General features: G+C 67.7%; 1 protein-coding gene across 2 annotated transcripts; it reads left to right on the forward strand.

Moving 5' to 3' along the window:
* The first annotated feature begins 1,211 nt into the window (after positions 1-1,211).
* On the forward strand, positions 1,212-22,459 carry BAHCC1 (BAH domain and coiled-coil containing 1). Of its 2 annotated transcripts, none has more exons than XM_062616877.1 (26): positions 1,212-1,391; positions 8,168-8,347; positions 9,034-9,156; positions 9,553-11,274; positions 11,355-11,460; positions 11,557-11,765; positions 11,852-12,010; positions 12,356-12,549; positions 12,783-13,140; positions 13,227-13,949; positions 15,602-15,789; positions 15,877-16,013; positions 16,193-16,294; positions 17,146-17,260; positions 17,360-17,603; positions 17,745-17,909; positions 17,993-18,312; positions 18,535-18,642; positions 18,738-19,003; positions 19,093-19,168; positions 19,257-19,365; positions 19,443-19,565; positions 19,652-19,822; positions 20,372-21,516; positions 21,856-22,092; positions 22,184-22,459. In XM_062616877.1, exons 1-26 carry the CDS (start codon positions 1,217-1,219, stop codon positions 22,388-22,390), a joined length of 7,662 nt encoding a protein of 2,553 aa, XP_062472861.1. In that variant the 5' UTR covers positions 1,212-1,216; the 3' UTR covers positions 22,391-22,459. The 2 variants fall into 2 exon arrangements, with proteins under 2 accessions (XP_062472861.1, XP_062472862.1); XM_062616878.1 differs by having other exon boundaries at positions 18,535-18,615.
* The last annotated feature ends 3,770 nt before the right edge of the window (positions 22,460-26,229 follow it).

The following is a 26,229-nucleotide window of genomic DNA, read 5'->3' on the forward strand; positions in this document are numbered from 1 at the left end:
TTTTTGCGTTATTATTATTATTATTGGTGGTGGTGGTAGTTGTTATTTTCTCGTGTTCGGCGCCTTCGCTCCCATTTATTCCGCATTAATTATTTTTTGCTCTATTTTCTTTTTTTACTATTAAAAAAATTATTTTTTTTGCATCGTTTTTCTTCAATTTTAATTAATTAATTAATTTTAAAAAAACAACAACAACCCGATTGAATAAAACCATCCGCACGTATCAATAAAAAGCCGCGCACATATTATTGGTTTTCGGGGCCGCGCGTGTGTTTCTCCCCCCGGGACACGCTCACCCCGCGCCCGCAGCCCCGGCCCATCGGCCCCGCTGCCTCCGGTAGCCACGGGCCGCGCTCTCCCCTTTGTTCGCTGCGGCCCGGCCCGGCCCCGGCCGCCTCGGTCTCTCCGCAGGATCGGGCCCGCTGGCCCCGGCGCTGCCGAGAACAATGCCCCGGCGGGCGGGGGGGGGGGGGGGGGAGCACCGGGAGCGGCCCCGGGGCCGTGCACCGAGGACGGGGAAGCGGGAACCGGGCAGGGGAAGGCGCCGGGGACACAACGGGGAGGCCGTGGCCGGAAAGCGGGGCCCGTACCACGGGGAGCCGCGGGGCCGGGCACCGGGGAAATACGTTCGGGGCACCGGGGAGGACCCGGGGCCCGGGCAGCGGGAGAATAAAAGAACCCAAGCCCCGGGGAAGTGGGGCCGGAGCAGCGCGGGGAAAGGGCCCGAGCAGCGGCAGGATCCGGAGCGCAGCACAGGGGCACCGGGAGCGCGGCCGGGCCCCGGGAGAGCCGGGGTGGGGCGGGCTGGGGGTGCCGGGAGCATCGGGAACGGGTCGAGGGGGGGGGCACTGGGGCTTGTGCAGGGGGGTACTGGTGAGATGGGGGGGGCTGCGCTCCAGGGACGGCGGGGAAACAGGGACCCGTGTGCGAGCGGCACCGGGGCGATCGGGGGCCGCGCACGAAGGGTACCGGAGCAAAACGGGGGCTCGCTGGGGATACGTGCGGTAAACCGGGGGGCCCTGGCCGCGCGCTCACGCTCTCCTTTCTCTCTCCCTTGCTCCAGGAGCGGAGGATGAGCCGGGAGCCCCGGCGCGGAGCGCGGCACGCCGCCACCGGAGCCAGCCCGCCGCGGCGCTGAGGCTCGCCCAGGAGCAGGGTCGGTGTCCGGCCTTGCCCGCCGCCGGCAGCGCCCGGGCAGCACCGGCGTGTCCCCGGCATGGACGGCCGTGAGTTCGCTCCCCCGCCGCGGCTGCTGTCGGAGCGGGGCAGCCTGGGCCACCGGCACGGCGCGGGGCGTGTGGCGGGCTCGGCGCACGGGGCCGTGCAGCCCAGCGGACACTTCCAGCCCACCAAGTACTTCCCTGCGCCCATCACCATGGCCACGCACACAGGTCAGAGCCGGACGCGGTGTGTGGGGCTGGGAGGGACGCGGGGGTCCGGGCACACGGCACCGGGGGCTCGGCGTTCCCTTTGTGACGATGCCGCTGTCACCGCGCCCGGTGGCTTTGGAGCGCGAGGTCTCACGTACACGGGGGTATTTCCCTACTTTACCGGCGCGGGAGGAGCGTGATTCCCGGGTTGGCTCCGCGCGATCCCGGTGCCTGAACAAGGAAGCGTTTTCTGGGTGAACAAGGAGGCCGTTATGCGCGGGGCCGGCGCGGCAGTGCCGTGGTGCGGCGGGGAAAGGTCAGCGAGCACCGGCTCTATATAAAGCCCCGGAGCATCAGGGTGAGAACGAGCTGCAGCTGCCGGAGCCGGACAAAGCGCGGCACACGCGGCCCAGCCTGGTACGGCCCAGCCGCGCCGGCAGCGGGATGGGGCTCGCCGGATCCGGCCGCTGCGCCGGCATCCGTGGCTTTGTCTACAGCGGGCGCTCGGCTGCGGCCGCTCCGGGTTAAGGCGGGGGGCACGGAATAGGGGGGACCCGCTCTGCTGCCGCCGAGCTCCGGGATGGAGCCGAAGCGGAAGGGCGGCCGATGTGGCGAGCAGCGTTGCCGGCTCGGCACAGGCGGGTTTCTCGCCGCGGCGGCAGCGCCGGTTTTTGTCGCCGCCTTGATGAGCTGTGAATACTAATAAAATTCTATCTGCTTTAATGGGATTACAATTAGTGCGTGGATTAGGGCGGGGGGCACGGCCCGGCCGGCGCGGGGCGGGGGGGTGCCCACGGCTCCGGCACGGACATGGAAAACCGGGGGGTGCCGGGGAGGCGGCGCCGGATCGGGCCCGGACCGGGGCGGTTTCGCTTTGTGCCGGAGGCCCCCACGCTGCAGCCGGGCCCCCCGCAGGGCTGGGAGGGGGCTCCCCGGCCTCCCCCCCCCCCCACCCCGTGCCCATCGCCGTGGTGGGGGATCGGAGCGGGGCCTCGGCCCCTCTCTATGGTGACGGAGGGGGGGGATCCCGGGGGGACGCCAGCGCCGGGGTGCCGCTGGCTTCCCTCTGGCTTCTCGCCGTGTCGGTGTCGCGGCGGCCGGACCCTCGCTCCCGCTGGGGCCTGGGCGACACATGGGAGCCCGAACGCGGCGGAGGTTGTTAAAATAACATGGATCAGGCTAAAAATACCGCGGCAGAAACTCGCCTGGAAGGGGGAAAAAAAAAAAAAAAAAGAGAGGAAAAAAAAAAACACACAAAAAAAAAAAAAGGAGAAGCCAAACCCAACAACAGAAAGAGCTAAAAATATTCCCGGCTTTGGCAGGGCCGGCACAGCCGGAGCCCTTCCCGGCGAGCTGCCGGGAACGCTGCTGGAGCCCGCAGCAATGAGACCCGAGTGCCCCGAGCGGCACAGGGCTGGACCCCAACCCCGGCACCCCCGTGTGCCCCCAGCCGCGGCCGTGCCGTGGGGCCGGGAGCGGCGGCAGCGCGCGGAGCCGTAATTAACGCCTGTGATTGATAATTACCCCACCCAGCAAAGAAAGCCAGCCCGCGGTTTGCCGGCGCGGCACGCGGCAGCCCCGGGGTACCGCGGCGGCCCAAGACGGGGGGGGGGTCCGGCCAAGCTCCCCCAAATGGCTCCCGGCGTCCGGCCGGGACTACACCTCCCAGGAGCCTTTGCCGAGCGCCGGGGGCCGGAGGCCGCCCTGGGAAGGGGCGATAAAAGAAGTGTTTCTCTTGGTTTTATTAAAGCCATAATTCAGCCCCGCGCGCTTATTGCAAACAAATGCTTCGCTTTGCGCCTGGTTTTGGCACCGGGACCATGCAAATGATGGCACGAGACGGCACTGGGGGCCCGGAGCGTGGGGAGCCGCGGCCCTGCCCGCGGATGGGGAGGGGAGTTTGGAGACCCCCGGGGGCAGCCTCTGAGCCCCCCATCGTGGCACGGCCCGGTTGGGGGCCCCGGCACACCCACGGCGATCCCTGTGCCGAGCAGGGCCGGGGGTCCCCAGTGCCCTCACCACGGTCACGGAGGGTGGGAAACTTCAGCAGAGGCTCGGCCGAGCCAACGCTTTCTTCTGCTTTTGCCCTTCTGATGTTTTTATGGACTAACACAGAGTGGAGACCGCGGCTGTTTGTCACCGCGGCTGAGCCCTGCACCGTGTAGCAGCACCGGGGTGGCTCGCATGAGCACCGGGCTCTGCCGGCAGCACCGTGGCAGTGTGGGTGTGCGGCTTCCCCCCCCCCCCGTCGGTGCTGCTTTGCACACCAGGGCTGGTTCACGTCTAGCTTGGCCGCGGTGGTTTGCGTGCTGGTGCCAGTGCCGTGGCGCTGGCATCCGGATGGGCTCCGGCAGCTGTCCCCCGTCCCTGTATTAAGTTGCCATCGGGTGCCAGCGCTGCTCCACGCCGCAGCTTCCCCATTGATGACTGAAGCCGGGGTCTGGTGAGGGGCTGTGAGGCCGCGGCACGGCTCCGGCACGGCTGCGGCGTGGAGCTCCGTGTCCCCCAACCGGCACCGCGTGCCAGCGCCGCCGCATGCGCCGCATCTTAAAAAGTAGGTGTCAAAGTTAAACCAGATTGTGAGATTAACTCGCCTGCTCCTCGTTAGCCACACTCGTGCCGGGGGGACGCACACACGCACCGTGTGTCCGGTGGGAAGAGCGGGGTGCGCAGAACCCCCGATCCCATGGAATCACCCCGGGGTGGTGTCACCGGTTGGGCAGCGATGAGCTGGATTCGTGCTGAGACGCCGCTGCACGCCAGGGTCCAGGGGGATGTGCTGCCGAGCACCGGCATGGCCTGATCTGGCATCTCCGGTCACTGCCAGTGAATGTGGTGATTGACCCAAATTGGGGGGCTCTCAGCACCCCACGGCGGGTACCCGGCCTTTGCTCCCATCCCTGCGCCCTTGGTGCTGCCTAACTGTGGGGGTCCTGTGCTGGGGAGGCTGTGCCGCCGGTGCCATGGGTGATCCCTATGGGGAGACTGGAGGGGTGGACAGGTTCTATGGAGCTTTTGGGTGCCCTTTTGGGCCCCTCATCTCCTTGTCCCCCCCCTCCCCCCCCCCCGCCACGGTCTGTGGTGTCCCCATTGTCCCCCCCATCCGGTTGCTCTCCCGGCTGATGGCAGCGATCCGCGACAGGCGAGCGGGGAATTACGGCGGGACATAAAAATAGCAGGATTTGGCAATTGGGTGACTGTGCCGCGATTCACACGGGCTGCGTGGCCCCCCCGGCCCCCTCCCCGCCCTAAATAAACACTCACCCAATAATCTCATTCTTGGAGTTCTTCGTTATCCGCTCCGTAAAGCGAAACAGATGGGCACAGTGTGGCCTTGCTGCCTGCACCCCGCCTGTCCTACTGCCCTGCCTGCCCCACTGCATCGCCAGCCCCACCGAGTGCTGCTGATCCCCATTCCCAAGGGGATGGAGGGGATGGGACGGGTCCTCCCAGCCCATTGGGGTTGCTCCATGCATGGGCAGCGCAGACCACACGGGCGTGATGCTTGCAGGGGTGCGCATGAGCCCCAAGTTTCAGGGGGTTCCTTGGGCTTCTGTGACCCCAGGACCCTTTGGGCCCTTCCCAACCCGTTCCCATGATCCCAGCCCACGCCAGGCTTCCTCCTGCTCCTAAGATGGCCCCTGGACATCGCAAACGGCGTGCGTCGGGTGTGCAAACGGGAGCATGCAGCGGGCAAGGAGCGGGCACCGTCCCCGTGAGCCCCGGTGCGAGCGCGCGGCTTCCCGGCGGCTCCGTCCTCCCCTTCCCTCCGCCGAAAGCCGACAGCTTGCGAGTGGCACTTAGCACGGAGCGACTGCCGTGTGATTACCCATCGGATAACGTTTTAATTGTACTGCTGGCATTCTGTCAAGCTCATTTGAACTGCATTTCAATATTACGGCATTTATTTAGTGCCATAACAATATGGATTAATCTTAAATTATAACACCGAGGAAATTATATTACACTTATTTCTCATTTGGCAAATATTTAACGGGGCGGCGTGGGTTGCGAAGCACAAGGCGGGGGGGGGGGGTGGCTGGGGGTCACATCCTGGTCTGGGGGCCGGGGGTGGCACGTCCCTGGGGTGCCCGGCCTTGGGGACACGGTGCAGGAGGGTCCCTGCCAGTTCCCGGCATCTCCGCATGGATATTAGGAATGTTCCAGCCCCGAAATAGCCGAGGGAGTAACTCAACCCCACGCACGTCCCGGGGCCGTCACCGTGCCCAGGCGTGTCCGGGGGGGGGGCTGCACCCCACAGCTTCCTTTATGGAGCCCATAAATCCTGGGGTGCAGCTCCCCAGTTCCTGGAGCCATGGGGGACCACGGAGAGGGGTCTGGGGACCCCCCCATTCCCAGCAATGAGGACCCAGCTGCCATCCCATAAACCTGCGAGGCTGGAGCAGCCATGGCTGGAGTGACCCCCCCCCATGGGGCTGCAGCCCCCCCAGACCCGCCCTGGCCCCACTTGCTGGCCCGGGAAACTTTCCATCTTCCTGGCACATTCCCATCTATGCGCGGGGGCGAGGAGCAACTTGGGGTGGGGATCACCCCTTGTTGTCCCCCCCAATCCCCCCATTCCCATCCCGCACCCCCCCCGGTGCTGTCGGTGCGGTTGTGCTGAGACCGGGCGCGTTTGTCACACGTGTGACCTGCGGTGGATGTGAGGCCAAGGTGAACCCCCCCCAGACCCCCCGGTTGCGGTTTGGTGCTGTGGGGGAAGAGCCTTCGCGTCCCTGTTATTAACCCTTTCCTCCAGCTGCTGCCTCCCCCCAGCCCCATTTGGGGGGGCCTGGGTGCCAACAGCCCCAGAACTCATCAGTGCATCCCCACCCCTTTCCCCTGCCTCAGTTTCCCTGCTCGGGGCAGTGTGGCATGGCTGTGGCTGTGCCAGCGCTGCTGGGGTTTCCACCCTGGTCCATATGGCCCCCCAAAACCCCACCGGAGCCCCATGGCTGTGGCCCACCCGTCCCTCGGTGCTGGCACCCAGTGAGGGCGGTTTTGTTGCCGGCTGTGGCTGTGCAGCGCGGGGAGCAGGCGGCGGTGCTGGTGGGGCTGACTCACAGCCCTGGCCATGGGGGAGCCCGGCCAGGGAATTCCCAGGCTGACGGTGCCGGTGCCGGGGGGTCAGGGTGGGACCCGCAGTCCATCTGCACGGTGCTGGCAGCCGGCCCCATGGCGCCGGCCCCACCGCGGCGCAGCCTCGTCCTGCACTGGTGACCTGAGCCGTGCATGGTGTCAGGGACCCTTCCTCGTCCTCGCTGGCAAGGGTCGGAGCAGGGGGCTGCGCCCTGCCCCGTGCCGAGCCGTGCCAAGCGGTGGGTGGGAATGGCACGGCCGGCGCGCACCAGGGGATGCATCCGTGCCAGTGGCTGTGAGTCAGCGGGTGGGAGCCGTGGGGAGCGGCGGCCGTGGCCCCGCCATTCCCGCCGGGATGCATCGCGCCAGCCAGGCCCCGCCGCCATCGGAGCAGCGGGAACGGAGGGGGTGTGATTCTTTTACAGCCTGTTTCACAGCTTCCAGAAAAGGCTCGTTCTGGAAAACCTCGGCTTCCTGCCCGGCACGCTGCCGGCTCCACACCCCGCGCCGGGGCTCGCGGCACCACCACAGTGGGCATCCTTTGGGACGCATTGGCACAGCGGGATGTGCCCAGCGAGCCCGGGGTGTGTGTGTGTGCAGAGCTGGGGGTGCCGGTTCCCAGGGTTCAGCCGTGCCCACGCGCCCCTGCCCCATCCCGGTCCCCGGCCGGCGTAGGAAGGAGCGAGCTGCCTGAAACCACATCCCGACACTCATCCCAGAGGCATCCCGGAGGGATTAGCTGGGGAGCGTGGGCCGGCTTAGAGAGCAAAGCATCGCTTCCTGCCCCGGCCGGGCGGCCGGCCAGCCCGGGCAGCTCCGCACCGCGCCGTGCCGAGCCGTGCCGGGCAGGGGCCGAGTGGCCATGGCCCCGCCAGCCCGCGCTGGCACACATGGATGTGGAGAGCAGGTTCAGGCGGTGAGGGGTGGCCGGGCCCCCCCGCCCCAGCTCCCACCCGGCCGCTGGCCACCGGCTCCCATGTTTCCACCATGACCTCACGGCTTGGCCGGGATGCGGAGCGGGATGGGGAGCGCCGGACGGGGCCTCCCCGGGGGGTGCCGGGGCCCCCCCAGGCTGTGGGTGAGGCCGCCAGGGTCAGGGTGGGGGCTGTGCCCCTGCCCTGCGCTCCCCATGCCGGCCGGGTCTCCCCCACACGCCTGCACATGTGTGCACACGTGGGGCTTTGTCCCCTCCGCCGTGACCCAGCCCCGGAAGCTGCTGCCCCGGTCATGGGACGATGTTCCTGTGTCCCCATCCTTCCTGCCACCGGGGCACTGGCGTTGGGATGCCGGTGCTGGCAGTGGGATGGCCCAGCTCAGCCTGGCACAGCGCAGCACGGCATGGCACAGCCAGGGCTCTGCTGAGGTCCTGGCACCGGTGTCCTGCAGCTGCTCAGAGCTGCCAATGGATCCTGAGCATGGGGAGCACACGCGTGTGCAGAGCCTCCCTTGTGCCAGCACATGTGTGTGCCGTGGGCGCGCACACAGGGTCAGGGCACCGGTGCCCCGCGTGCCTCACACGCTCCGGTGCACGAGGGACGTGAGGGGTGTGCGCGCACGAGGGTTTGCTCACGGATGGGACACGCGTGCACGTGCAGCGAGGGCTGTGCGCAGCCGTGCAGCAGGCGTGTGCACACGCGTGTGCGTGCCCATGGGAGCGTGGCGGGGGGGGGTGTGTGACCACGGGCAGCCCTCCCTGACTCTGTCCTCTCCCACCGCAGCCGGCAGCGGCCTGATGGGGAACGCTCCCGCCTCGTCCTTCATGGGGGGCTTCCTGAGCAGCAGCCTGGGCTCGGGGGGGCCCAGCCACCCCGGCGGCCCCGCCGCATCCCCCCCGGAGCCGGCCTTCTGCGGGCCCCACTCCGGCACCTCCCAGATCTGGTTCTCGCACTCCCATGAAGGTGAGTGGAGCCGCATCCTGGGGTGGGGGGGGCCACGGTGTCCCAGCAGGGAGTCCCCACGCTCACCCTGCTCCGCGGCTGAGGCCGGGCCAGCTCGTGTCACTGGTGATGAGCAAGGGCTGCGCTCCCCTCCCGCATGGGGATCCCTGTGCAGAACACTGGGGGGACCCCATAAGGGCAGCCCTGGTTACACACACACACACACACACCCCGTGGTGGGGAGTGGGGACTCCGTTGTCCCGGTGCTGCCCCACGGCCACACCAGTGTCCCCCTCCCCACCTGAGCGTCCGGAGCGAGCCCCGATGGAGTTAAGGAGCGGGACGTGATGCTGGCGCTGGGCCCTGGCAGCCGGCCCGGCTGGTAGTTTGACCGGCTGCCAGCTGGCTCCCGGCGAGCCGGGGGGGTGCGCGGGGGGGTCCGGGCAGCGCGCACGGCTCCGGCAGCGGCCGCCGGTGATGGACAGCCCGAGCGCGGCCGGGAACCGGCCTGCAGCCGCGCCGGGTGCTGCAGGACGTGAGCTGCTGACAGGGGCTGGGGGGGGGCTCAGCCCTGCGGTGAGGGGGGGGATCCCTGGGATGGAGATCACAGGCTCCAGGAGATCCTTTCTGGCCGTGGTGCCGTGAGTGGTGATGCCATGGGGGCCGTGTGCCCGTGTGCGTGCCCTGACCGCTGCCCTCACCCCCAGCCCCAGGGTACCCCCGCTTCTCCGGGAGCCTGGCCTCCACCTTCCTGCCCATGAGCCATTTGGACCACCACGGCAACAGCAACGTCCTCTACGGCCAGCACCGCTTCTACGAGAGCCAGAAAGGCAGGTACCGGGGGCCCAGCGCGGTGCACGGGGCAGCCGCAACCTCTGGGGCTGGCTGGGGGGCTCCCCCCATGGGCGAACACGTCCCCGGTGCGGCAGGGGCCGGCGCAGAGGCCACCGTGTGGGGCTGGGGAGCGCAGCGGTGGTGCCGGGTCCCCGGGGAGCCGCGGGGCCGGCGGGCGCAGGGTGCTGGGCACCCGTCCCAGCGCCGCTCCGGCTTTTCACAATATTGTGGCGGGTGTTTAATAGGGAACATTGTTTGGGTGGGAAACGGAGCTAATGAGGCCGTGCCTTCCCCCGTGCTCCTCCCCGTGGCAGCGGGGCGCCGGCGCTGGCACGGCCGCGGGGGCACGGGCGCTGCTCGGTGAGGGGCTCACCCCGTGCCATCCCCTCCAGATAACTTCTACCTGCGCAACCTGCCCGCACAGCCCGCCCTGCTGCCCACCGGCCACGGCTTCCCCGGCATCGCCCGCGCTGCCCCCGGGCCCCCCGCCGGCTCCTGCAGCCGGGAGCGGGACGCCGGAGCCCTGCCCAAGACCCCCAAGGACTATGACCGCTTCCTGGCGGGCAAGGACAAGGTGGCCAAGGGGGACCCCAAGGAGCGGCCGCCCGAGGAGGACCCCAAGGAGCAGCGGCACAAGGCGGTGCTGTCGGTGCCGCCGGACGGGCACTGCAAAGAGGGGCTGCCCGCGCGGGGGGCTGGCGACGGCCGCCCCAAGCACCTCGCGTCCTGCCTGCTGGGTGCCAAGGGGCTGGAGGGCGATGCCGGCCGCGCGGTGCTGCCCAGCTGTGCCGGCAGCGCCATGCCCCGCGCCGGCCGCTGCAGCGCCAAGGAGCCGTGCCGGGGCGAGCGGGAGCCGGGCACCGCCGAGGTGCCGCAGCCCTACGGGGAGTGCGTGGAGCGGCGGCAGATGCTGCACCACGCCGTGTCCTACGCGGTGCCCACGGCCCCGGCCGCGCTCGGCCCCGCCGCCGGCTCCTTCCCGTGCCTGCAGCTCCACGCCGGTGCCGAGGTGCTGTGCCCGCTGCCGGAGCCGGCGGGGCGGGAGCTGAAGCTGAGCGGGGCCACGCTGGTGCCCTCGGTGGGGCACCTCACGGACAAGAGCCGCTCCTTCCAGGTCTCGGCGGAAGCCGGCGGGATGGAGCGTGCCGAGGGCAAGGAGCGGCACGGGGAGGTGGGGACCGAGCCCGCGGCTGCTTACGGCGGCCCCTTCCACCACCCGCTGAAGGCGGAGGGGCCGGCGGAGCGGAGGATGGAGTGGGGGGGTCCTGGCGCCCGGCTGAAGGGGCTGGAGTACCTGGGAGGGGGCGCCGCTGAGGGGCCCCCCTTCGGCGGCCGGGGAGCACCCAAGGGTGCTCTGGAGAAGGGCTACTTCGAGGTGCCGCCGGCACCCGACTGCTCCCGCGCCGCCCGCCCCGACCCGCTGGGCGTCCGCGTCGGCCCCTCCTGCTGCACTTTAGAGAAGGGCCCCCCCAAAGACCCCGGCCCCGTGCCGGGACCCCAGAAGGTGGCGCGGATCCGGCACCAGCAGCACCCCGAGGCCGAGGCGGCCGCCGGCGGCCCCGAGGGCAAGCGCAAGCCCCTGGAGCTGAGCGCCCTGGGCTATGGGGGTCCCCCGCTGCCCCCCTGGGGCGTGCAGGGCCAGGGGCCCTCCCTGAGCGTGGCGGAGGAGCGGAAGGGGCCGTACCTGGACCCCTTCGGCACGAGTCTGCAGCAGGCTGCGTTGATGACTCAGGGGCCGGTGCTGGGCCAGGAGGTGCCGACGGCCCCGGACGAGGTCTCGGCCATGAAGAACCTGCTGAAATACAGCAACCAGGCGCTGCTGGGGGGGCAGAAGGGACCCCCCTTCGTGGGGCTGGCGGGCGTCAAGGGCAGCTGCGCCCACCAGGACGCCAAATTCCCTCCGGGGAAGGGGCAGCCGGAGCTGGAGCGTCCCGACTGTGCCCGCGGCCGGGAGCACGACGCGCTGGCCCCCGGCGAGGGCGAGGTGCGGCAGCCGCCCGTGGGCATCGCCGTGGCCGTGGCGCGGCAGAAGGACACCCTGGGGCGGCCGGAGCCCTCCTATGGCGGCGGCGGCGGCGCCGGGCGGCAGGGTCGGGCGGCCGCTGGCATCAAAGGTAGGAGCCGGGGCAGGGGCACGGGGATGGTGATGGGCTTGGCCGTGCCGCACTGATGCCATCGTCCTGTCCCGGCGCAGCGGGCACCGCGCGGCCCATGCACCTCATCGACCTGGAGGCAGAGGAGGAGCGGGGCCGGCTCTGCGAGGAGCGCCTGGGGCTGCCGGCGCGGGAGCTGCTCCTCCAGTAAGTGCCATAGGGGAGGGATATGGGGACCCCATTGCGGGGGGTGCCCCATGGTGCACGGTGCCGCCACCCGCCCTGTTCCCGCTCTTCCCGCAGGGACAACAAGGAGCTGGTGGAGTTCGCCCGGATGCACCCGTCGGGGGGGTGTCCCGGGGAGCTGACCCCACACCTGATGATCGCTGGGGGGTCCTCACTGCCAGCGGGGCAGCTCGGGGGGGACCCTGCTGCCCATGCGCACCCTGCACACACGCACTGGCTGCCCCGCACCCGCAGCCCCTCCATCTGGATGGGGGGCCACTCCTATGGTCAGTGCTGGTGGCAAACGGAGGGGAGCGGGGCTGGGTGGGTGCTGACCCCCGCCGGTGCTCACGGCTCCTCCATGGCCCCGCAGGCATCGGGCACCCCGCGCTGCACCAGAACCTGCCACCCGCCTTCCCCGCCTCCATGCCCAGCACCATGCAGCCCGTGTTCCCCCTGTCCCAGGACCCCCCTGCACAGCTCGTCATCCTGCCCACCGAGCCCCCCGCCCATGGCACCCCACACACGCTGGGTGAGGCTGGCACCGGGCACCCCTACCTTGTGCCGGGGGTTACTGCTACGGGGGTTGTAATAGGGCTGGGGAGAAGGTGGAGTCCCCAGAGGTGCTTTTGGGGCTGCAGGGTGGGAAATGGGTCCCTGTGGGTTCTTTTGGGGGGGAAGGATTGGGATACGGGTCCTTTGGGTGTGCAAAGGTGGAAGATGGGGTCCCCATGGGTGCTGCTGGTCATGCAGGGGTGGGAGATGGGTCCCTGTGGGTGATGCTGGCGATGCACAGCTGGGCGAAGGGGGGACACGGCTGGGGTCTGCGGGGTGACCCCGATGCTGGTCCCCGGTTGACCCCGCTCCCCACCGGCAGCCGACGTGATGGACCAGGCATCGCTGTGGCCCCCGATGTACCCGGGCCGGGGCCCCAGTGCCCACCTGCAGCACACGGGGCAGCTGCCCGTGTACCCGCGCTCGCAGTTCCTGCGCCAGCAGGAGCTCTACGCCCTGCAGCAGCAGCAGCGCGCGGCGCAGGCCCTCGAGATCCAGCGCCAGGCTCACGGACAGGTACCCGCAGCGGCTGTGGGGCTGGAGGGAGGCTGGGATGCGGGGTGGGGATGTGGGAGATGCTGCTGTGAGAGATGTGGGGCAGGGATGGGGATGCTGCGGCCAGGCAGTGGGGCAGGGGATGTGGGATGTGGGTCTGGGCTGTGTGGTGCTGGGCAGGGCTCAGGGATGCAGGGATGCGGGGCAGGGCTGGTGGTGGGTCCGGTGTGTGCTGACCTCGGTGTCTCCCGCAGCGGAAGCCGGAGGAGCAGCCCCTGGAGCTGGAGGACGGGGGTCCCGAGAAGCCCCTCAAGCCCTCCCACAAAGCAGTTGCCTTAAACCCCCCGGCCAAGGGCCTGTCTTCGGCGGCGCCCGGGCCCCCCAAGCTGTCCCCTTGCTGCCACTCCCCGGCCCTGCGGCACCCGGCCAAGTGCCCCGTGACCCTGCCCACGGCCCCCTGCACTTTACCCGTCTGCCCCGCCGCCAGCTCCGCCGTGGCCCCGCGCTCCCCGGCCGACAGCCCTCTGCCCGTCCAGAGCAAGGGCAGCGACGGCGAGGACAAGCGCGGAGAGGGGCAACCGCCCCGCGACTACCCCAAGTCCCTGGAGCCAGGTAGGACCGGGGCAGCGATGAGGAGGAGGGTGGGCGATGGAGCCCCGCTGAGGGGCTCCCCCCTGAGCATCACCCGCTTCCCGCAGACCTGCCCCCCGGATACAGCTACCCCGCGGCCACCATGGGCTTCTCGGAGGCGCACTCTGCCGAGCCGGCCGATCCCGACACGATGCAAGCCGGGTCCCCGCCGGCCGAGCCCGAGCAGTCCCGGACCTTCAGCCCCGCTGCGGAGGCGCTGCGGGAGCCGGGACCCCCGCGGGAGCCGCCGGCCGGGGGGGCCATGGCCGAGGGTCCCGGGGCTCTGCTGCACCGGCACCACCTCCTGCTGGCACCGGGACCCCTCTGCGGGGAGCGGGCCCCGGCGGCGCCGGCGGGCACCGAGGAGCGGGCACCGGTGCCCTTCGGTTCGCGCCGGGAGGCAGCGCAGGGAGCGCCGGAGCAGAGCCTGCCCGAGCAGCAGCGCCCGGCGCCTGCGGCCGCAGCCTCCCCACTGCCCCCCGCTGCCGAGGAGGAAGAGGAGGAGGATGAAGAGGAGGAGGGTGGCAGCGATGGCTCCGAGCCCGAGGACAGCTGCGATGAGGAGGATGGGGACAGCCCCGGCGGGAGGCAGGGATGCCCGGGCGGGCTGGAGGCGCTGATCGCCGCTGGCATCGACCTGGGGGAGTTGCCGGCGCTGGGATCACCCGCGGAGCCCCCCCCGGCGCCCCCATCGCCCGCCCCTTGCGCATCAGGGATCCCCGGCATCGCCCTGCTCAGCGAGCTCGCCGACCTGGAGCTGCGCCGGCGCCGCTGCGACCTGGCGCTGGAAGGTGAGTGGTGGCCGGTGCCCCCCTCCCCTGGGACTTCCACCTCCAGCACCCCTGTCCTGCAGGTGCACGGCCTTGGTCCCCCTGCCTGCTGCATGCAGGGCACAGGGTCGTGCGGTGCGTGTGCAGTGGAGGGGCTGTGCAGCACTGGCAAGCACACGGCTGCTCTTGCACAAGCAGGGCTGTGCAGGTCTGTGTTGTGCACTGAGAGGGTGTCTGAACGCATATTTGGTTGCATGGACATGAAGGGGCTGCATGTGTGCAGTGCCCATGCGGTTACATGCATGCAGAGCAGTTCCTATGTGGTTACATGCATGCAGAGCGGTGCCCATGCAGTTACACGTGTGCAGAGCGGTTCCTATGCGGTTACATGCGTGCAGAGCGGTGCCCATGCAGTTACACGTGTGCAGAGCGGTTCCTATGCGGTTACATGCGTGCAGAGCAGTGCCTGTGCAGTTACATACATGCAGTGCGGTGCCCATGCAGTTACATGCATGCAGAGCAGTGCCCATGCAGTTACATGTGTGCAGAGCGGTGCCCATGTGGTTACATACGTGCAGAGCGGTGCCCATGCAGTTACGTACATGCAGAGCGGTGCCCGTGCGGTTACATGCGTGCAGTGGTGCCCTTGCAGTTACATGCGTGCAGAGCAATGCCTGTGCAGTTACATACATGCAGAGCGGTGCCCATGCGGTTCCATGCATGCAGAGCGGTGCCCATGCGGTTACATGTGTGCAGAGCTGTGCCCATGAGGTTCCATGTGTGCAGAGTGATGCCCATGAGGTTCCGTGTGTGCAGAGTGGTGCCCATGCGGTTCCATGCGTGCAGAGCGGTGCCCGTGCGGTTACATGCATGCAGAGCGGTGCCCATGCGGTTACACGCATGCAGAGCGGTTCCTATGCAGTTCCATGCGTGCAGAGTGGTGCCCATGCAGTTACATGCATGCAGAGCGGTGCCCATGCAGTTACATGTGTGCAGAGCAGTGCCCATGCAGTTCCATGCGTGCAGAGCTGTGCCCTGTCCAAGCCCTGCTCGCAGCCCGGGGCTCGGCTCCAGCGCTGGCTCCAGGCAGGCGCTGGGATTCCCTCCCGGCTCGGCTTCCCCAGGGAATCCCGGGGGCCCCGGCAGGGAAGGCCGCCTCGGTCCTGGCGCATCCCCAGCGCTGCCGCGGGCGGGTGTTGGCGGGGCCCCGTGCGCTCGGTGCCGCACGGGGCCGGGGGTGGCCGTGGGGCCCCGCTCCCCGCCGCGCATGGGGCCGGATGGGTGCGTCACCGCATCCCTCCCAGCCCCGGCCTTGGCTCTGCTTCGCGATGAGTTCATCACTGGCCGCTGCCACGCACCCGGCCCCCCCCATGGCTGCTGTGCCGCGCATGCAGCACCAGCTGTGTGCCGAATGTGACCCCAGTGCCACCCCCTGCATGACCCCAGTGCCACCCCTGTGCTCAGTGCCATCCCCTGTATGACCCCAGTAGTATTCCCTGCATGACCCCAGTGTCACCCTGGGGCACCCTCTGCCCCATAGACACCCCTTCTCATCCTGGTAGTGGTCCCACTGCCACCATGGCATGCATGGGTTGCACAGGAGCACGTGTGGGGCAGTGTATGGAGCCTGGGGCACATCCTGCACCAGCCCCACTGACCTCCCGTGCCCACAGGGGAGGACGAGGACCTGCTGGCCTTCAACCTGCAGAACCTGGCCACGGTGGCGGCCGCCTGGTCGCTGGTGGAGGCAGCCGCCAGCCGGGAGGGCAGCCCCCCGGCGCTGAGCCCCCTGCCCGCCTCGCCGCCGCCCCGCGCCCGCATCCCCCGCCGCAAGTACACGTGGACGCCCAAAGCCAAGGCCGTGAGTGTCCGTGCATGCGGGGTGAGCTGCGCCCGGCCTGCACCCCACGGCTGGCTGCGAGCCGCCCACCCCGTCCGTCACCCCCAGGTCTGCCCGCTGAAGGCGGCCATCGAGCAGCTCAACACGCAGGAGGTGGAGGTGCGGATGCGGCTGGCGGAGCTCCAGCGCCGCTACAAGGAGAAGCAGCGGGAGCTGGTGAAGCTGCAGAGGCGCCATGACCACGAGTACGTCCCGGTGCCCGTCCCCGTGCCCGGGCAGGGAGCAGGGAAGGGGTGGTGGTGGTGGGAAGCCCAAGCGCCGGCCACCGGTGCGATGAGTTTGGGCCCGTGCTCAGCCGGGCTCTGCGCAGGGGCTGCGGCTGCCGCGTGGCTTCAGGCTGCCCTTGCTCTTGCGGCGGCTGCAGGCGTGACGAGAGCTCGCGGAGCCCCGCACGGCGCGGGCCGGGGCGGCCGAGGAAGCGCAAGCACTCCAGCGCGCTGGGCAGGGCCGAGAGCCGCAAGGTCAAGTGAGTGACCGGCGCCGCGTGCCCCCGGGGATGGGCCAGCACCGCCCGGTGGGGATGGAGTCGGGGGGGTCCGCCTGCCCCATTGCCCCATTGCCCCATCGCATCCCCCCCCCCCCGTCACCCCCATGGTGGGGGGCTCGGTTGGGTGGCAGCACCGTGTATCCCGCTCCCCACCGCCGACCACGGGAGCAGCGTTGCATAAAAGCCTCTTTATCTGTGCCGTATAAAGCCATTGGTCACGCTGCAGCGGCGTTCATCGCTGCCGGCGCTTTATTATTACCCATTAGCCGCCCGGCGCAGCCGTTTCCCCACTCCCGGGCCCTGTATAATTGTCCTTCTCCACTACAAATTGCCTCTCCCGACAGGCCCATTTGCATAAATCCTCCGAGCGAGTCCAAACACGCTTGGAGCGCGCGTGTGCGCGCGGCCCCCGGCCCCCCCGGCCCTAATAACAGTTAAATCTGTGCTAAATGGGCCCTTCAATTAAGACGGAAGGGAAAGGGGAAGAAAAAAATTAATCTCGAGGTTTTATGTCACAAAACATTAGTGAGAGAGTGAAGGTTATGGGGGGGGGGGAAGAGGAAGGGGGGGAGCTGGTGGATCGTGGTGGATGGGGGGGTGCAGGATGCTGCTATGGGTGCAGGATGCAGATGAGGGGTGCAGGATGCACTCGGGGGTACCCGAGCTCTCCAGGGGCGCGGGATCTGTCTGCGGGGTGCAGCTCCAGCCAGGGATGCAGGATCCATACAGGAGGTGCAGGATCCATGTGGGGGATGCAGGACCCATTCGGGGGTACAGGGATCCCTCTGGGGGTCCCGCAGGCACCGTGCCCACGGCGCGCTCCCCCGCAGGGCAGTGAAGAGCAGCCTGTCCCTGCTGTGCGCCGAGCTGCGGGTGGACCCCGAGCCCAAAAAGAAGCGGAGCAAACTGTCCGAGGCCGCCTTCAGCAGCATCAAGGGCTCCCCGGTGAGTCCGGCCCCACCACCAGTGACCCCCATCCCGGTGCTCAGGGTGGGAGTGGGGGGGGGGGTACCAGCCCCATCCCAACCTCCCCGTGCCCCGCAGGAGAAGGTGCGGTGCAAGAAGAGCGGCTCGCAGGGCAAGCTGGCCTGCAAGGTGGCTCACAAGGTGTCGCAGCTGAAGCAGAAGGTGAAGAGCAAGGGGCTGCCCGCCGGCATCAGCCCCTTCCGCAGGAAAGACCCCAACCCCGGTGGCCGCATCCAGAAGAAGTTGTCGCGGCCCAAGAGCTCCAAAGCCACCAAGTACCAACCGCAGGACCCCGACCCCCGGCAGCCGGTGGCGTTCAAAGGTAAGGATGGCACCAGGATGGGGGTACCTGGGACGCATCCAGCTGCAAGCGTTTGGGGTCCAAGCAGCATCTCCCTGGGCACGGGGGGTGCTGCATCCCTGGGTGCACGGGGTCCCTCATTGCCGTCCCCTCCTCTTGCAGACGAGCACGACGAGGACACAGACAGCGAGGATGGTGACGACGAGCCAGGCTTGTCCCTGCCGCCCTCGGTGCCCATGGCCGTGCTCGGACCTTCCCCTTCTTCCGTGGTGAAGATGGAGGCCAACGAAAAGGCCAAGAAGAAGAAGGAAAGGCAGGGCCTGCTAGGTAACGGGATGCAGCGGGACGTGGGGAGCGGGGCCTGGGTGGGCAGCCATGGGGTACCCTGACCCCGGTGTCCCCCCGCCCAGGGCCGTGCCGCCTCGGCAGCCCCGAGGGCGAGGTGAAGATCAAGCGGCGGCCGGTGAAGCCGGGCACGGGGAAGCTGGAGAAGATGCCGGCGCGGCGGAAGGCGGGTGAGGAGGGCGGCAAGAAGAAGCTGAAGGCCAAGCCCAAGGAGAGCCTCCGGGCACCGGCCCCCAGCGGCTCCAGCGCCGCCGCCGCCGCCGGCAGCATCTTTGCCAGCGCTGACCCCCGGCACTATGGGGCGAGGGACGAGGGGGCTCGTTTGGCCAGCGAGAGGCTGAAGAAGGCCACGCGCAAGAGCAAGGTGCTGCAGTCGGCCCTGAGGGTGAGTGGGGGGGGTACCATGGGGTGCAGAGGGATGGGTGCTGAGGCTGGGGGGGGGGCACCAATGCATGGGCTGGGGTTGGGAGCACTGATGGGCCCCTTGTGGGTTTATGGGGTGCAGAGGGATGGGGAGCAGGGACTGGGGTGTGTGGGAGGCACTGTTGGGCACCAAAGGTCACTGTGGGGGCCCCATCGTCCCTCTCTGACCCCCCCTTCCCCACAGCGGAAGAACGGGGCGCTCTCGCTGGCCCTCTCCCCCCGGAGCGCCAAGACCATCCTGAGCAAGGGCAAGAAGCTGGCCAAGGTGAAGAGCAAAGTGGCCACCAAGCAGGTGAGGGGCAGGAGCTGGACCCCCCCCTACCCCAACACGACCTCCCCTCCCCTGCCCTGTACCCCCAAGCCCCCCCTGAGCTCGGTGTCCTGCAGTGCAAGGGCCGGGCGGTCAGCAAGCTGCTGGAGAGCTTCACCGTGGAGGACGACTTCGACTTCGATGACAACAGCAGCTTCTCGGAGGAGGAGGAGGATGCCGGGGGCTGCCTGGCCGGGGGGGCGCGGGGGGGCCGCTGCTCGCCCCTGCCCCACGCCTGCGCCATCCAGAAGGAGGACCTGCGGGACGGGCTGCACATCCTCATCCCCAAGGAGGACAGCCTGCTCTACGCCGGCAGCGTCCGCACCATCCAGCCCCCCGACATGTGAGTGGGGGGGAGCCTGCCGCTGGGGGGGGGGGTGTCCCGGGGCAGGGGGTGCGGGTGCTGAGCCCCTCTGTGTGCCCCCTCCCCAGCTACAGCATCATCATCGAGGGCGAGCGCGGCAACCGGCAGCGCATCTACTCGCAGGAGCAGCTGCTGCAGGAGGCGGTGAGCGGGGACGGGGGTCCCGGGGGGGGTACTGGGGGGGTCCCGGGCTCAGTGCCCCCCATGGAGCCCAACACCCGGTTCCCCGCAGGTCCTCGATGTGCGGCCGCAGTCGCGCCGCAGCCTCCCCCCGGGCACCCGCGTCTGCGCCTACTGGAGCCAGAAATCCCGGTGCCTGTACCCAGGGAACGTGGTGCGAGGTGAGGAGCGGGTGGATGTTGGGGGGGGGGGGATGTCGGGGAGCAGGGCCCCATCCCACAGCCCCCCCGTGCTGCAGGTTCATCCAGTGATGAGGAGGAGGACGACCCCGAGGCGGTGATGGTGGAGTTCGACGATGGGGACACGGGGCACATCGCGGTGTCCAACATCCGCCTGCTGCCCCCCGACTTCAAGATCCAGTGTGAGTGGGCTGGGGGCTGCGGGCCGGGGGGGTTATGGGCAGGGGGTGCAGTGGGGCTGGCTCTGACCCCCGGCTCTGCCCCCCAGGCACGGAGCCGTCCCCGGCGCTGCTGGTGTCCAGCTCGTGCCGCAGGACGAAGCGGTCGTGCAGCAACGTGGCCGCCCCCAGCGAGCTCCCCCCCGGCCTCTGCCCCAGCCACGACGGCCCCGAGATCCCCAAGAGCTCGGGCAAGAAGGGGGCTGGCAAGGAGAAAAGTGGTAGGGGACGGGGGGGGGCTGCCACCATGGAGCCCCTTACCGGGGGCGGTGAGGGAGGCGGCACCGGCAGCGCGGTGTGAGGGGTGGCGGTGGGATGCAGGGAAGGATGCTGGGATGCAGGCGTGGGCAAGAATAGGAGATGGGAGCAGGCAGGGAGAGGGGATGCAGGGAAGGACGGGGTGCAGGGATTTGGGAGAGGGTTATGGCAGGATACTGGGATGCGGGGAAGGATGCTGAGAGGCAGGTTGAAGAGAAGGAAGCTGGAATGCAAGGAGGGATGCTGGCATGGGCGAGGATAGGAGGCAGCAATGCAGACAGAGAGGAGATGAAGGAAAAGACTGGGTGCATAGGATGGGCAGCTGAGTAGGACAGGATGCAGGGACGGATGTGGGGCTGGGATGGAGAAGAGAGTGGCGCAGGGCCCTGCGGTGACGGGGAATGGATGTAAGGCCACAGGGAAGAACATGCAGGGACATGGGACAGTCCTGTGCCCGTCCATCTGCTCTCCCTCACGCGCCCCAGCCCCTCCTGACCCCCATCTCCCCCCAGGCAAAGCCATGGAGGTGCTGTCGGGCAGCAAGGCGCCGGTGCTGGGGGACCCGTTCCTGTGCCGGCGCGGCGCGCCGCTGCTCAGCTGGTCAGCCGTGGCGCAGACGAAGCGGAAGGCGGTGAGCAAAGGCTCTGCCGTGCTGCAGAACCTCTTCCAGGTCAACGGCAGCGCCAAGAAGCTGCGTGCCAAGGAGGCCCTGTTCCCGGTGCACCACCACCACCACCTCGCGGCCCCCGTCTTCGGCAACGGCTTCGGCGCCGACTCCTTCAGCCGCATCGCCAGCTCTTACGCGTCCTTCGGCGCCGGCGCCGGGCTGGTGCTGCCGGCGGCGCAGAAACTGCTGCGCTCCAAGAAAGCCGAGCGGTTGGAGGCGGAGATGGGCAAAAGCAGCCGGAGGAAGGGCGGCAGCGAGTACCTGGTGAAGCTGGACCACGAGGGGGTGACGTCCCCCAAGAACAAGACCTGCAAAGCGCTGCTGCTGGCGGACAAGGACTTCGGGGCCAAGCTGGAGCGGCCGCTCTCCAGCCACGGCTACGGGCACGCGGCGCTGGGCGCCAAGGATCGGAAGGGGCGCGCGCCCGTGCACCCGCTGCCCGTGGGGCTGGCGCTGCGGAAGTACTCGGGGCAGGCAGAGTTCGCCCTGAACTGCGACAGCGACTGCCACAGCTCCTACTCGGACATGGACGAGGACGAGGAGCCGGGCGGGCTGGGCGCCGAGGTGCCCTCGCGCTTCATGACGCGCCTCTCGGTGTCCTCCTCGTCCTCGGGCTCCTCCACCTCCTCCAGCTCCGGCTCCATCTCCACCTCCAGCCTCTGCTCCTCGGACAACGAGGATTCCTCCTACAGCTCCGAGGACGAGGACTCCACGCTGCTGCTCCAGACCTGCCTCTCGCACCCGGTGCCGGCGCTGCTGGCGCAGCCGGAGGCCCTGCGCTCCAAGGGCAGCGCACCGCAGCGCTGCTTCCTCACCAAGGCCGCCGCCGCCGGCCCCAAGGCCAAGCTCAAGCGCAAGGAGGCCATCAGCTTCTCCAAAGCCAAAGAGTTCTCCCGGAGGCAGCGCCTGCCCTCGGTGGAAAACCGGCCAAAGATCTCCGCGTTCCTGCCCGCGCGCCAGCTCTGGAGGTGGTCGGGGAACCCCACGCAGGTAGGGATGGAGCCTGGTGCCAGGCACGGCGGGGATGCTCAGAGCTATGGGGCAGGGTACATGGAACACGGTGCATGGGGCATGGCGCCTGGATATGCAACACCAAGGACGTGCATGCATGGGATGGGTGCGCTGGGCACAGTGCCGGGGTGCTCAGCGCAGGGTGCGGGCTGCACCACCCGTGGCACTTGGGTGTCTGTGAGCGGATGGGTGCCGTGAGAGCATCCCACCCTGCTGGCCCTGGGTGCCTGTGGGCTGTCAGAGCGGGTGCATGGGGGTTTGGGGGGGTCCATGCACCACCCCTGACGCCCTCCCCATTGCCCCCCCCACCCTCCCCAGCGGCGGGGGATGAAGGGCAAGGCGCGGAAGCTGTTCTACAAGGCCATCGTGCGGGGCAAGGAGACGCTGCGCATCGGGGACTGCGCCGTGTTCCTCTCGGCCGGGCGGCCCAACCTGCCCTACATCGGCCGCATCGAGAGCATGTGGGAGTCCTGGGGCAGCAACATGGTGGTGAAGGTCAAGTGGTTCTATCACCCCGAGGAGACCAAGCTGGGCAAGCGGCAGAGCGACGGCAAGGTGAGGGCTGCGCCGCGTCAGGATGGGGGGGCCGGGCACGGGGGTACCGGGTGCGCAGGGATGGTGACACCGCGCTGCGGTGCCGTTGCAGAACGCCCTGTACCAGTCGTGCCACGAGGACGAGAACGACGTGCAGACCATCTCCCACAAGTGCCAAGTGGTGGGGCGGGAGCACTACGAGCAGATGACCCGAAGCAAGAAGTACCAGGACCGGCAGGACCTCTATTACCTGGCTGGCACCTACGACCCCACCACAGGCCGGTTGGTGACCGCCGATGGGGTGCCCATCCTCTGCTGACCCCCATGGACGATGGGCAGCCCCCCTCCCACCCCCCCATCCCCTCCCCGGCACTTATGCAAAGCCTGGGGTGGCCACAGGGGGGATGTCATCGTCACAGGGGGGGCTCCCCTACAAGCCATACTTTCCCTAGTACCTCTGACTGTTTGCCAGCAGGTAAAGCAGAAATCAGGTGTGTTGTTCTATTTATTTTGCTTGTAAATATTGTATTTCTTCGGGGAAGTTTTATGGAAAAACAAAAGAAAAACGGACAAAACCGACAGCAACAGAAAAACAAAAAAACCCAACACAACAACAAAAAAAAAACCACAAAAAAGTATGGAATTATTAATAATATGGGGTTTGGGGGGGGTGATTCCGTTTCAGTGCACTGTATCCCCCAGCCTGGCTGGGACGAGGCCAGCGGGGCAGCGCTGATGGAGGGGGGGCTGTGGCGGCAGGACGGGGGGTGCGGATGGGTGGGGGGCCCCCCCCCCGGCCCCAGTGCAATAGCGGGGTGGCCGCGGTGCCGGGGGACGCTGGCTCGTCCCGCCGAGCCCTGCCCGCCGCTGCCCCGCGCTGTAAATGTGTACAGGGGGTTTTCCAGTGTAAACACTAATAAAAACACACAAAATGGGGCAAAAAAAAAAAATAATAAAATCAATGTAAAAAAAAAAAGAAGAAAAAAAAAGGAAAAAAAAGAAAAAAAAAAAGGGTTAAAACACAAAGGTTTTATGAGCAGCAAACTCTATGTAAAGGCCTTTTAGTATGGAACTTTTTTATTGATAACTTGGCTTATGAATAAATATATGAACCGTTGGTGGCTGGTGCTGGCTCTGCCTCCGCGTCCCTCCTGGGGTGGGCCCTGCATCCCCCCCCCCCGGTACCCACAGCGGCACCCACAGCTCAGTGCAGGCAGGAGGTGAGGGTGAAACCGGTGCTGGGAGTCCCGGTGAGGATGGAGGAGGAGATGGGAGGATGCAGGCAAGGGGGAAGGAAGGCAAGCAGAGATGCAGGCAGGGAGAGGGGAAGGGAGGAAGGGATGCAGGCATGAGGAGGGGGCTGCAGGAGCAGTGCGGGAAGGGAGGAAGGATGCAGGAGCCTGCAGGAAGCTGGGGCGATGAGGGCAGGAGGCGGGCAGGAGGAGGAAGGGATGCTACAGGAGGGATGCAGGATGCAGAAGGATGCAGGTAGGAGGGATGCGGGATGCAGAAGGATGCAGGTAGGAGGGATGCGGGATGCAGAAGGATGCAGGTAGGAGGGATGCGGGATGCAGAAGGATGCAGGTAGGAGGGATGCGGGATGCAGGTAGGGATGCAGGAGGGGATGAAGGATGCAGGAGGGGATGAAGGATGCAGGTAGGGATGCAGAAGGATTCAGGTAGGAGGGATGCGGGATGCAGAAGGATGCAGGTAGGGATGTGGGATGCAGAAGGATGCAGGTGGGATGCAGAAGGATGCAGGTAGGAGGGACGCAGGATGCAGAAGGATGCAGATAGGGATGCAAGATGCAGAAGAATGCAGGTAGGGATGCGGGATGGAGAAGGATGCAGGTAGGAGGGATGCGGGATGCAGAAGGATGCAGGTAGGGATGCAAGATGCAGAAGGATGCAGGTAGGGATGCGGGATGCAGGTAGGGATGCAGGATGCAGAAGGATGCAGGATGCAGAAGGATGCAGGATGCAGAAGGATGCAGGTAGGGATGCAGGATGCAGAAGGATGCAGGATGCAGAAGAATGCAGGTAGGGATGCGGGATGCAGAAGGATGCAGGTAGGGATGCGGGATGCAGAAGGATGCAGGTAGGGATGCGGGATGCAGAAGGATGCAGGTAGGGATGCGGGATGCAGAAGGATGCAGGTAGGAGGGATGCGGGATGCAGAAGGATGCAGGTAGGGATGCAGGATGCAGAAGGATGCAGGTAGGAGGGATGCGGGATGCAGAAGGATGCAGGTGGGAGGGATGCGGGATGCAGAAGGATGCAGGTGGGAGGGGCAGGGAGGTTCAAGGGGGCTCAATGGGGTGAGGAGGGTGCAGGCAGGAGGTGCAGGCAGCAGGAAAGGGAGGGCAGACGGCTCCTTCCCCACGTGGGGACAGAAGGACAGGCAGAGCTCGCACACCATTGGCCTGTCCGCAACCAACCAGAGGGTGTCGGGATGCGGAGCCCGGCGCCCATTGGCTGGCGGGGAGCCCTTTTGTTCTCACCACCCGGGTGCCTTTAACCCTTTCCCTGCTGTGACCGCGGCAGCTCCGGGCGTGGGGCGGGGCCGGGCTGCCCCCTGGCGGCCACTGCGGGGCACGGCGGCACCGAGGCACGGACGGGAGGGGCGGAGGGGACGGGAGAGAGGGGATGGGAGAGAGGGAGGGGAGAGGGATGGGAAGAGAGAGGGAGAGAGGGAGGGAGGGGACGGGAGAGAAGGATGGAGGGGACTGGAGGGAAGAGAGGGGATGAGAGAGAGGGAGGGAGGGGACGGGAGAGAGGGGTGGAGGGGAGAGAAGGATGGAGGGGACGGGAGAGAGGGAGGGGAAGGGAGGGAAGAGAGGGGACGGGAGAGAGGGAGGGGAGGGATGGGAGAGAGGAGAGAGGGATGGGAGAGAAGGGGAAGGGAGGATGGGGAGAGAGAGGGGAGGGAGAGAGAGGGAGGGGGGAGAGAGGGGTGAGAGGGATGGAGGGGAGGGAGAGAGGGAGAGAGAAGAGAACGGGAGAGAGGGAGAGATGGAGAGAGGGATGAAGGGGACAGGATGGGAGAGAGGAAAGAGAGGGGATGGGAGAGAGGGGTGGAGGGATGGATGGAGTGGAGAGGAGAGAGGGAACAGGAGAGAGGGGCGGAGGGGATGGGAGAGAGGGATGAAGGGGATGGGAGAGAGGGGCGGAGAGGACAGACGGAGAAGGGCAAAGAGGGAGGGACAGATGGGCAGACAGACGGATGGATGGATGCAGGGTGGACAGAGCGGCGCAGGGATAGCGGACGGACAGATGGATGGAGGGCAGAAGGGATGTGCAGCTGGGCAGACAGATGAGGCCGGACAGATCAGCGCGGGCCGGACAGATGGACGCAGGGAAGGCTGGACACGGGGGGGGGGGACGGATGGCAGGACAGGTGCAGGGGGGGCTGGACGGACAGATGGGTGCACAGCGGTCCGGATGGATGGGCAGACAGGCAGCTGGTGGGCACAGATGGCCCCATGAGCCTCATCCCGCCCTGGCCCCCCCATGGGTCACCCCAACACACAGCATTGTGTGCCAACACCAGGGTGACGGTGACCAGCCCACAGGGCCACCAGCCTCGCTCCTCACCATCTCTGTGGGTGACCAGAGCAGTGCCGATCCCCTTCAGTGCCTGTTCCCACCCATAAGCACCACAGGGGCATCACCCAACCCTGGCCCGGTGCTCCTGGAGCAAACCCCACCACTCCGAGGGACACCGCATGCATCAGCCTGTGCCTGCTTCACCACCGTGGAGAGGAGAGCAGTTGGGGCTGGGAATATCTGGGCAGAAGGAAGGGAAGTCCGGCCTTCCATAGGGATCCAGCTCCGGGGACTCAGCCCAGGATGGTGGGTAGGATACACACAGCTCAGAATTAGCAGGATTCCCTCTTTCCCCGAGCTGGAAACAGGCCCAGGCTTGGGGAAATGCCCTTTCCTGCAACCCCCCTCTAGTGCCACCTTCACCGGGAACACCAGGAACCACTCGCAGCACCAGCCCAACACCATGGGATTTCCACCCCACCGGAGGCAGACCACACAGCGGCACCAAACCAACTCCTACCTGACAAACAGCAGCCTCCAACAGGTCCCATCAGCCCTCTCTGGCCTAACCCCCCATATTCTGAGCCCCAAAAAGGCCGGTGCAGAGGTGGGG

This window comes from Pezoporus occidentalis, unplaced genomic scaffold (assembly GCF_034315485.1).
Source record: "Pezoporus occidentalis ecotype Australia unplaced genomic scaffold, CSIRO_AGI_Poc_V1 ctg190, whole genome shotgun sequence".
Taxonomy (NCBI): Eukaryota; Metazoa; Chordata; class Aves; order Psittaciformes; family Psittacidae; genus Pezoporus; species Pezoporus occidentalis.